The 11,631-nt window shown below is 44.1% G+C and overlaps 2 protein-coding genes across 9 annotated transcripts in view; one reads left to right on the forward strand and one right to left on the reverse strand.

Annotated features, from left to right (window-relative positions):
• The window catches only part of LOC126533987 (malate dehydrogenase, cytoplasmic-like), a 29,434-nt gene extending 22,540 nt beyond the window's left edge, over positions 1–6,894 (reverse strand). Inside the window, exon 1 of one of the 2 annotated variants that reach the window (XM_050181207.2) lies at positions 6,785–6,894. In XM_050181207.2, coding sequence (XP_050037164.1) covers positions 6,785–6,787 — 3 coding nt within the window. In that variant the 5' untranslated portion in view covers positions 6,788–6,894. Of the gene's footprint in view, positions 1–1,744; positions 1,826–6,784 lie in introns of those variants that run through there. The other variant, XM_055072552.1, reaches the window with a different exon arrangement.
• A 321-nt stretch (positions 6,895–7,215) lies between these two features.
• Afti (aftiphilin) overlaps positions 7,216–11,631 on the forward strand; it is a 28,773-nt gene continuing 24,357 nt past the window's right edge. For 5 of the 7 annotated variants that reach the window (XM_050181201.2, XM_050181203.2, XM_050181204.2 and 2 more), the window contains exon 1: positions 7,216–7,253. The gene's annotated coding sequence lies outside the window, so the exon portion shown is untranslated. Of the gene's footprint in view, positions 7,254–7,647; positions 7,667–10,642; positions 10,707–11,631 lie in introns of those variants that run through there. The other 2 variants (XM_050181202.2, XM_055072550.2) reach the window with 2 other exon arrangements.

An 11,631-nucleotide genomic window follows, 5' to 3' on the forward strand; every position in this document is an offset into this window, starting at 1 on the left:
GGCTAAGGGGTAGGCCAGTTGGTAAACCACGAGTACAGCAGGCTACTTGTTTACCTCTAGTTCCCTGTCCCATGCCGACTCTGCACTTCAACTCTACTAAACTGTACAGTGGATCTTGAAATGCAACGCAATTTAGAAGTTCTCTTGGCACAGATTCATTAATATCAAAAGCAATGGAAAAAGAAACTCCGCCCCATGGCAACATGCTCGTGCCACCAGTACACATAAAAAAAAACTCTACCACTGCATTTTTTTTACCACCACAGCAGTTAACAGCTCGAGAGTGGGTCTGATGGCTCGTCTTTTCCGTCACATCCATGACAACTCCTGTCATCATTCAGTCGTCATCACTGCGCCGTCATTGCGCCACCACTTCATTCTCAGCTTCATCCTCACCACAAGTTGAAGAAAAACTTTTCCCACAACCATCGCTACTGGGATTTGAACTTGCGCTCCTGCGGCAATGCACACTTGGGAGTCAAATGTGCTAGCCACTACCCTGCTTTGACGCTTACTAATGCCCGTTGGCAAGATCATGCGAGATTGGCAGCCAGCCCCTACAATCTGCGCAAGAGTACTTTTTGTCTAGGTCGACTACTCGGAAGGGACCCTCATCATGAGAAGATAATACACAGAAGAATAAAAATGGATTGGAGTACATAAGGCAAGCATTAGCCGATCATGACCAGCAGCTTAATGCTATCCTTATTAAAGAAAAACAAAGTGCACATTCTACCGTTACTAACATATGGGGCAGAAACTTGCAGGATTAACGAAGATTTGAACAGTTAAGGGTTGCATAAAGAGCTAGAATAAAAAATTTTAAGCATCAAATTAAAACACCAAAAAAACATTTTTGTGGATTAGAGAGCAAACAGAGCCAATTGACAGGCCATGTATAAGATGGGGCAGATAAAAATTGGTCTCTTAGAGTTAAGGAATGGGTGACAAGGGAAGGTAAGCATACTTGATGGCAAGAGAATTAGGTGGTGATGAGAAAATTTGCAGGCTACATTTGGAATTAGGTAGCGTAAGACAGAGGTAATTGGAGATCACTGGGAGCAGCTCGTCCTGCATGGGCGTAAAAGTAGGATGATGGATTTGTGCAGAGCTTCAGCTGCATACAGACTCTGAGAGTGGCGGCATGTGTGCAAGTATCTCGGAGGCCACAACAGGCAATACAGTAGCAGACGGTAACAATGTGTGCATCGCGAAGTTGTTTTTGAGAAGAAATAGCAGCATCCATTGCAAGAACCTGGTGCTGTCACATTAAACGAGTTGCAGGAATAGCTGAATTCAATCGAGTCCTCTTTTTACGCACCATATGCGCATTAGCCAATGCTGAAGCACAGGTCTCATCAGCAGTTTGCTCAACTGTATGCAATACTGTGTCATCATTATTACCTTCATTAGTACTACTGGTGTTGTCTAGGCGTCTCCAGTTGCAAAAGAAATGCTGCAAGAAGTTAAACACACTTCAAAAGACAAGTGTTATACTTTGCCTACATAGCTGGAGAGACAGAAATAGGACCAATGTCAGTTACACTACCCATTGGAAATAACAGTGGACAAACAGGGAATGTCATTGCTAAAGTTTAAACAAGGGGAATGCCTTCCGCTTGTTGAAATGGTGGCTTCAGCCAGCTGAAGCCAGCTAACAGCCAGCCAGCTGTTAATCACTTCAATTCTGCACACTTCGGAGAACTTTGCTTTGGAAATAAGCTGCACACACCCACAAACTTACTTGCTTCTGTGCCTCCAGAAAGGGGACCTTGTGTTGCAGCATCATAGCACCCACAATAGCAATCATTTTACCCCCCGCACTAGCGTTTCAAACGTTGAACAGAGAAAGACTGCAGCTATTCATCTTTTTTTTTCATGCCAGCAACGAAATCACTGGAGCTGACCCCTACAGTCGTTTATGGTCCAGGATTTAAAAGGCAAAGCTTACTCATAACTACAACGGGCTGTGTCTGAATAGAGGAATCTTTAATGGCCGAACTACCCATAACAAGGCAGTTGCACGCTCTGAATCGCAACAGGGGGCAGGAAGCGATGGATAGAGATACAGCAAGCTAAAGCATTCAAGACATCAAGCTTCTGTTTTTTTCTTCTAGTGTTGCCAACTGTTGGCCAGATCGCAGCTGTTCCAGCTGATGCTCTTCTAAAATGCTAAGTGGTGCTACAGACATCTCAGTATATTTCTTTTCCTCATTCCAATTTTTTACAAGAAATTAACTGTTATCATTTAGGCCCTTTCCGTGTTCCAAATTTATTTTAGTGTTGTGGCTTTAAGATGAACTACACTCCTGCATACATTGTGCCTGAGCTGCATGTCTTATTGTTACTGGTATCTTGTTATCTTATGGCTTTCACACATGCCGTACGGGCTACTACAACTGCAGTAAGTCAGATGAATTGCTAAATAAATTGGGGTCTGGTCAATGTGCAAACTGAATGACGATGGCAGAGCACCTGCATTGCACCTCACCAGAAGGCAAGCTGTGTGCATGGTCGCTACAGTGACCTTGAACGCACCTATGAAGAACTAAATCCGGTGTTCTTACATGCACAGGGTCTCCCACTAAAACTGCTATATGGAACTCAGGTGCTGGTATTGTTCGGCTACCATGGAAATGATGGTTATCACATGGATTTGTCCATATTCAAGCTTGTGGCTTCGAACGTTCTTGCAGCTTTGTTTAGTATGCTATATCTGCCTTTACTAGGCAAAATTTCAAGGCAATGCTACTTTTGTAAACGCAGCAGGCAATCAGACGGTGCACGCATGCACATTCACTGCAAATTGTTGCATATATAGCGAAATATATTGTTGCAAAATACGCAATTTGCAAAGCAACAAAGCTGTTTCAAGACAGAAGGACAAAGTATGGGCAGATCCCTGTATACTGTCCATCATTTACATACGCTGGCTGAACTGCTGTGATTGCAGCTCCTGTAGACATTTCGCGCCAGAGTTCCCTCTAGTAGTTATTGTAGGAAACATAACGTTTTGCATGTGCTTCCATTGGTCAGTAAAATCCATTACCGAAGAGCCAGCTGATTTTGTCAAAAGTTCATACTGGCGCATGGTTGCCGTACTTGCTCTGAAGTTGAATAAATGTGACGATTCCGAGGGCATGTGGCTGCGATTATGACTATTATTTAGTGCAAATGAGCCTTGACTACATCAGTTATAACATCATTCAATGACCTATTCACTGCATGTGCAGAACAGGCAATCCCAGTATGCCCATGAATTGACATGTTAATTAAGACTGCTACAGCAAAAACATTTGAGAGTTCAGTGCTGTATGTCATATATGAGTGTGCCCTTCAGAGTCACGACACCTGTCAGATGAAAAGCAAGCAAAACAGAAAAAAAAAAAGCGCTATAATGCATACAGACCTGCATTTCTCCCTTAAAATCATTAAAACAAAGAATTACATCTCGCACTTCCTGCTGCTCTGTTACTGTTCAAATGTAGTGGCAAGATCGCACTTTATGGTCTGGATCGTTCAGTGTAATACTTGCTGCTGCTACTTGCCTAGTTTTTAAGGAAAAGACAAAGAATCCCAGTTGCCTTGGCCTCTCGTCATTAATGACGTATAAAACGTCGTATCTATGTCGTCACCCGGTCTCTTCTGTCGTTTGTCATGTGGCACAGCAAAGCCTCCGAGACTGGTTTTTACTACTTGCTGGGCGGTGCGATGTGGACATATGAGGAGTGCAGAGAAAAGCAAATCCACCATTTTTTCCTTTACATACCAGGGAAGTTGCCATGCCAGCTGCTATATTGAATGATCCGAACCGTAAAATGTTATCTCTCTGCGAAATTTGAGCAAGAACAAAATGGAGGTAAACGTGAAATCTTTGTTTGTGCGATCCTAATGGCCAAAAAGAAGAGTGGCAGTTTCCCCCCTTCAGGTGAAGCACCGACCTCACTAGCATTGTGCTTGAACTTCTGATGGTGTTCTAACTATACGCGAGTGCAACTGTACGCAGATGCGACATATGCAAGTGCACCAAAATTTCTGGCACCCTAAAAGCTTTGACACACCGTGTAGGGTGTGTAATAGCACCACGCAGGTGCCACTGCGCTTGCCTGTAAAGCATGGCAAGCGAAATTACATGATTTTCAGATCGTGAGCACTACTATTGTCTCGCACTTCTTAAGCTAAAAGGCATGTGCTGTAGATGAAATGTTTCATTACTTTTGTTTGCACACTGCAATTTCCAATTATTCTGATGAATAATTCAGTCAGGAACATAAGACCTGGTCTGAGCAATTTGGTGGTTGAATAGCACAGCATCTGCCTTGCATATATGACTTAGCTAAATATATAGCATACATGTACATAAATACATATGGAACATCCCATGAAAATTTACCTGGAGTGTCCGTACAATTGCTACTGCAATAAAACACAGGTCTCTGTACAGATGCACACACACACACATATATATATATATATATATATATATATATATATATATATATAAATAAGAAAGCAATATGTCAAGAATGTGAGAGCAACGACCGATTGATTGATGCGGTTTACGTCCTAAGGCAACAAGGGGCTATAATGGATGCCACTGTGGAGGGCTCCATTCAACGGTGGCCACGGGGGGTTCTTTAATGTCCACTTAAAGCAAGACACACAAACAGTCTTAAACACTTAAGATTCACAACAATGCAGTCACTGCAGCCAAGAATCAAATGCAATGATGTCATGCTCAGCAGCATGCCACAGTCACTGAGCCACAGCAGCAGTGTGAGATCACTAATTGAAGTTGTTAATAAATGTGAATTAGCTGTGATTGTTTAATGCTTTTGTTTTGCAACATCTAGAAATGTTCGCATCATAAAATGTCAAGAAATAAACTCTGCTTGCAGTTCTGGCCATAATGGTTACAAGTTGCAGATCACATGTGCATTTGGACAAGCAAAACTGCATAATACTAATGGACTGCCAACTTTAAATATTTGTTTTATATTGTGCAATATATTGAAGCTGAGTCCTCTAAAACATTTGAGGCACTGAGTTCTCCCATTCACTATATGACAACTCATTATTAATTGCCTAGTAAAGGGTTCAATGAATATTTGTCTGGTCAAGGACCATAGTGAAATGCTCTAACTGCAGTCTCTCAGAGGAAAAAAAAAAAAAAAAAAAAATTCTTAGCAATGCACAAAATGTCATCCTCATCCATGCAGCATTGCCTGTTTATGGCAAGTCAGCTGTGTGGCCATATGCAAGGTGAAGGAAGTTTTGTGACCCATCATAAAGCAGCACCAAGCTATGAAGGAAACACAAATTGGGTTTATTAGAAAGAAAGCTTTGCAGGTGAAGAAAAATTTGTTCCTGTCTGGGGATTGAATGAGGGGCCAACACCTTTCTGCTCTACCTTCTAAGCTAACTACGAGGCTACTAGCAAATTGCAGAGCAAGACTGAAGGCATCGCTCACTCAAGCCTGCCTGTTAAGATATGAAAAGGCAATACATGAGCTAACTTCCTCTTAAAGCACACTCGCACACTCCAGAAAAAAAAAAAAAAAAAAAAAACACCCGGCGTATTTGAGGGCTAAACACTTTAAAGCCCAGCTGTGCAGCCTCTAATTTTCGTGCACATGTGACACTATGGAATAACCTGTGCAACTACCATAATAAAAACTAATCTAATGAAGCTTTTTTCAAAATGTTCCTTGTGTTATAACTATACCGGATGCTCTGTGCAGATGTAGCAGCTACATAAATAAGCCATTCCGATTTTTCGCACAACATAGCGGACAAGGAATGAATAGAGTAGACACGAGGGCAGACAAACCTCAAACTAAAGACGTGCACGTTGGTAGGGGGTTTACGCTGTACTTGTGTCTGTCTTGTACGCCCGCCTTTCCGTACCAGGAATAGGTTGTGTCTGTCTATTAGCACGATTAACAGTTTTAACAAGGCAAACACGGCCTCTGTGCACTCCTTTCAAATAGAGCGCTCGCCATTAGCACTCGCACATATTGGCGATGCGAAACTACTGCCAAACATTCGGCTGCCCAGACAAGCGGGGGCCACATAGACAAAACACGACGAAAACCGACACTGCGGGTAAACGTGACGCAAAACCTAAGGGTGTCCTTTGCAGTTCTTTCAAGGCCGCACAGACTTAGGTGCCCGCGATAACAGTCGTCGCCCACACTTCCTAGATCCGGCTAGATCCAGCTCAGTAGATGGTAAGGTAGAGATATACAGCAGCCTCGAGTCCCCGCCCGCTATAAATACTGTTCCGCATCGGTTAAAGTGACACGCCTGCTCCAATACGAGACGGGCACGACACAAATGCCGTAAACAGTGCGTATGCAAAGCGACCGCCCTAGCTTCTGCTGCGCCTGCGTCAACTGTTCATTAGTCGCTCCTTTCATCTCGTTGACGGACACCGGCACAGCGCCCCTATAGAGATCTGGACCGACACTTAATTCTGCTGGCTTGCTAGCTTGTATTCGAACACACAGTGTAAACAACGCGCACGTATGTACACAAACATTCAGTTGCGTCATTCCCTCTTCACAGCATGTGCGCTATTTACGCTGCATATTAAAGAATGAGTCTTCAAGAAGTTCGCACGAAGGCCGAACAAGTGATTGTGCAGCCCCAAGGTCAAAGTCGTTCGGTCCTTCCTCCAAACTTGGACGCTTGGCTTAAAGCTTTAATCAGCTCTAACCTGTGCCACTGCATAGCCGGAATCCAACGTAATTCATGTGGCTGAGAAAATAAACGCAGTGCTTACCATGTTGTTGGCGTTTGCAACGACGAGCGAAACTGGACCGGCTTCCCTACTCCTCTCAGAACGACCGCAAATCACCAGAGAACGCCGAAGCAGAAACTGACCACAGAATGGATTGGCGTTCCCAGCTTAGCTAGGCTACAGTGGCTAGAATGTAGCTAGGCTTGGCTCCGCCGATCAAGCGTGTCGTGAGATAGCCTTCAAGATTGGGCGGCGCGCGCACGCCACAAAATCTTGGAGGCCATTATTGTAAACGTATAATTTTGATACCGCATCACAGTAGCGCTAGTAGCGCACAACGAAAATATTATTATTGGCTTATTTTCTACTTTTAACATTTATTCGTAATGTATGTGTTGTATGCGTTTCTATGATAGTTTTCACACCCAACGTTGTTCACATGGGTGGGGTGGGAAAGGGGGCGCGCCGGCAGCTTTCGGCGAAATCAAAATGGCCGTCAAGCACACAATAAGTGAGTTACAGCTGGAAACTTCAACCTTTATTATTTTTCTCGAGACAAGCTAAACATTCGCATATTTTGGAGGTTGCTAGCAATACATTATACACATTAAATCTAGGTGCATGTGTCAGCGAATTCCGCGTACACTTGGCGATATCATATTAGTCAGCGGAGCTATTCTTTCGCGTCGACAAATTGGATTTGACGTAATGCATGTTGCTGTAACGTCTCGCCGCTGCTTTTGCTGTTGATTAATCATGTTTGCGGCGTGATAATTGTGTTAACTTTACTGCAGTTCAGTGTTCAGATTATCGAACATATCGGTGTTCGACGAGAGATGTTTACTCGCGCTTGTTTCAGAATCCCCTACGCTCGTAGCAGACGCAAGTTCCGCTTTTGGGCGGAAACCTGCTGGTTCATGTTAGGTAGTCACTTTTTGCTTTTTCTCCGTTCTTTTCACTCTTCTAGGTGACGCTCACCCGCGCACACATAGAAGTCGCGTTAACGTACTATACATGGTTGATCGCTTGTGTTAAGCCGGTAGTACGTAGTAATATTTCGCTATACTAGATACACACTGGTTGATTGGACTTCATTGCTGAGTGCTGAGAGCCGTAGTGTGCTCCGCCGGTTCTCGATCGCGCTTGGCGGTGTGTTTGAGCAGCTGTCGCGGCCGACGCCGGACCTCTCTTTGCCGTCGTTGAAAGGGGGCGGAGAGACTACGTCAGGGAGGTGTCCCCGAGGATTGCACCTGCTGCAGCTGCCCGTCGTTTTCTTAGTGGTCATTTTGATTTGTTTTGTTGAGACGTTGGAAAAACGTTAGCGGCTGCGCAACGAAAAAAACAATGGTGAAGCAGCACAACGGCATCCCTTGAAACAGTAGTGCGTGGGTACCCGACGCACAGTGAACAATGATCGTTTTAGACTCGGGCATGTCTGGCGGCGGACTCCTTTTATCGGTCACGGCCATTGAATGCGAGCCGCCGTCGCTCAGAATAGGCTTCCTCAGAGCCTCCTTGATAACGCTAGTGGCCCATGCCGGACTCCCTGTTTGTGTGTGTGTGTGTTTCCGTTGTGTTCGAAAGAGTAAAAAAAAAGATACCATCACCACCACGTTGAGTCAGTTGTAATTATGCGAAAAATAAATAATTCCAGATGGCAGAGATAAGTCCCACGGATGCCCCTAAAAGGCCCGCATCCAAAGGAAGCCGTTCGGTTGATCTCCCAAGAGTGTCCCAGTTCGCAAGCTCGTGAAAAATGCGCAATCGCGGACAAAATTGGGGCGTGGAATCGGCATGCGAAATATTTTCTGCGAATGTGTACCAAACGATGGACTGCCAGATGCCTTTGTGTTGGCTTATTTTGAGATTTCAACAAGCTGCTTATTTGTTGTGTTGTTATTGTATAAGTATTTATGGCGATGATGAACAGTTGGGATTGCTTCACGTAGACCATGTCTTATCAGTGCGCTGTCATTGTGAAAATAGAAAAGGCCACACTCGTTGCATTCATTGGTCAGTAGCACTTATGCAGTGCGAATGATGAGTAATATTTGCTGCTAGATTAATGTACGAGTTATCGCGGTGACGATAAGTAAGGGGATTGCTTCATGCAATGTCTTATCAATTTTCTGCTATTGCAGCCTCACTCCTAGGTGACTTTCCAGTGCTCCCTGTATAATCAGGATGTGATGCCTGCTGCGGGAGCAGTGTCGCTACATTCTTGTGCCAAATATTGTGGCAGTCCCGATTTGTTAATTGACAAGTGTAGTTGAAAAGCAAAGGGAGTGCGCTTCAATCCACACTTTGACATTGAACTGTAAGTAACCACTTTGCAAAGGAGTATCGGAAGAGTTGCTCACTTAGAGAGACCAACTTGTTTGACTTGGCGTAAAGCTGCCTTTCTGTAATAAAGGCTGGCCGAGAGCATGTTACAATTGCAAAGCATGCACAAGAGTAGTCCAGTGGCCATGGCATTTCGCCGCTGAGCTCAAGGTCACAGGTTCGATCCCGGCAGAGGTGGTCGTATTTCTATGGAGGCAAAATGCAAGAATGCTCATGCACTTAGATATAGGTGTATATAAAGAAAAACGAGAAAAACTCAAGTTGTTGGAATAAATCAGGAGCCCCCTATTATGGTGTGCCTCATGCTATCATCCTCATCCTGTCAGCAAACACATGACATGCTGTAGAGGGCCCCGATTATGGAGTGCTCCTGATTGGTCAAAGAACCCCGTAGCTTCCACAATGTCGTGAGGAACTAGCGAAGTGGAATATAGAGCAGGCCTGTGCAGCATGTGACCCTGAACAAAAAATGTTTACAAAGAAATGTGACAATAAATACATGGAAAACAGCAAGTGAATTACAAACGGAACCTTGGAGAACACTCTCTCACTCTTCGACCATCTTTCAAGAAAGTTACAGCCCATGAGTTTGCAAGCAGATATTTAGTGGCCTGCGGCCATCTCTGGACTTCTGTGGTGGGCTGATGCTGCCCTCAAAGATAATAAGTAAAATGACAATTCTGTCGCCCTGCACAATAAACGAAATAAGATGTTGGCAGCATCAGGAAAATTAGAATGGTGTAGAAGTGCACGAACTCTCATTGGGAGCAGATGAGATAGGCACAAAGCCACCAAACATATTCATAAAGTTTCCAATACCATACCTTCATTATTGGTACACCCCCAATAATTGAATCGAACGTGCATTTTCCCTGTATATTTCACTAGAATGACACCAAATGAACTGCCTTTCAGCTAGCAAAAGAAGCAACATATTCCACGAAAGCGGGGCCCGTGTGGCTCCCACAAATTTGGTTTTGGTCCTTGCTGGTTTTTAGTTGTGCAGCCCGACCTAGAGTAACGACCGGGCCAGTTTCTAGTTGTGGAGCCTGTCTTTGTGCATTGCTGACCCATGCCAAAGCACCGCATTGAACTGTAGGCATGCTCTAGGTTTCAATTTGCAGGGGTTAGTCATTGAATGCGCCACCAGTTTGCAGCAAAGTGAACGTTCACCTTCATCTCAATACACTTTCTACTGCCTGCTAAGAAATGCCCAGAATGACAAATCTGGGTGAAAGGACAATAACAATAGAATAAATGCGCTAATTGCAAATCCTGTTTGCACAGTATTTTTCTTAATGTGCCCATAGATCCATTTCTTGAAATCTGTTTGCTTGTTTTGCTCAGGAAAGGCACATTGTAGGTGGCTTTGCCCTCTGTATGTCAATAAGGAGACCTCCATTTTTTTCACCAGTCACGTGGGCTTCTTGTTATGGCATAAGTTACACTGTGCCTTTATCTTTCACCACACGCTGTACGGTGAATTTTTTGCCCAATAACCATCCACAATGGGAGTTTTGTGAACAGTATGATTGAAGAGCTCTGGCCGTTTTGCATTACACTTGTTTTCCTGTGGATTGCTTAGTGGTCGCCGCTCGAGCTGGACAAGTGGTGTGTTCTGGTGAGCATCTAATGTTTGCTGGGTTTACATCCAATGGTTATGGTTCTTAACACTTCTGTGGTGCGTTAGTGCTGTGCGTTTTTATTGGTGGCTTCGCCATACTGCCTGCTACTCGGGGTTCTTGCACCTCCTTGAAGTCCTTGAAAACTGTTCAATTCGAAAAAAGAGATTCTAGGGCCTTTGAAACTCTCTGAAAATACCTGTGCTCCTTCCGCATAGTGGCTACGTCATAGACGTCTATCAGCAAACAGTCCTAGATATTTTCTTTCTAGAGTGTCACCAGATGATTGAAATGTGACGTGTCCGCAGCTGCCAATGAACATCACCGCCATTGCAGAGCTAGACAAAACCATACGAAGTTGTGCCACCATTTTGTTGTAGTTTTTTGCTAGTTGGCTCGCACTGCAAGCATCGTGACTCCATTTTTGAGCTTCAGGCTCTAAAAGTACCTGGCGGAAAGTAACTTTCAGTCATTTGACTTTAAAACACATCAAGTACCTTCAGCTGAAGTGGGACACTAGTAACAATCAGGCCACAAGATGGCTGACATCATTGCAATGGGAAAGTCAACTTAGAAAAGTGACTTGAAGAGCTTGAAGTGTGCGTTGAACTCAACAGCTGCTTATTTGCAAAAGATTGCAGCTAAGAAATGTAATTTCTTTTTTCAGTGTGTGTGTACGAATGAGGTTTGTTTCCCCCTCTTTGAAATCTTGTCTTTGGCATCCTTGAAATCTTCTAATTGTCCTTGAGTTCTGTGTGAAATGTTTTGCACGAACCCTGCCGCTACTGCTCTTGTGCATGTGCCGCTAATGTAGTTTTGTTTGCTGGCGTGGCACAGGGCCGACAGCTCTTGGTGCCTCAGGCAGATTTAAAAGAGCGTTTTATGTGTGTGTATGTGCAATGCACGTGCAAGTGTAGGAATGGA

Source organism: Dermacentor andersoni, chromosome 7 (assembly GCF_023375885.2).
Source record: "Dermacentor andersoni chromosome 7, qqDerAnde1_hic_scaffold, whole genome shotgun sequence".
NCBI classification, from domain to species: domain Eukaryota; kingdom Metazoa; phylum Arthropoda; class Arachnida; order Ixodida; family Ixodidae; genus Dermacentor; species Dermacentor andersoni.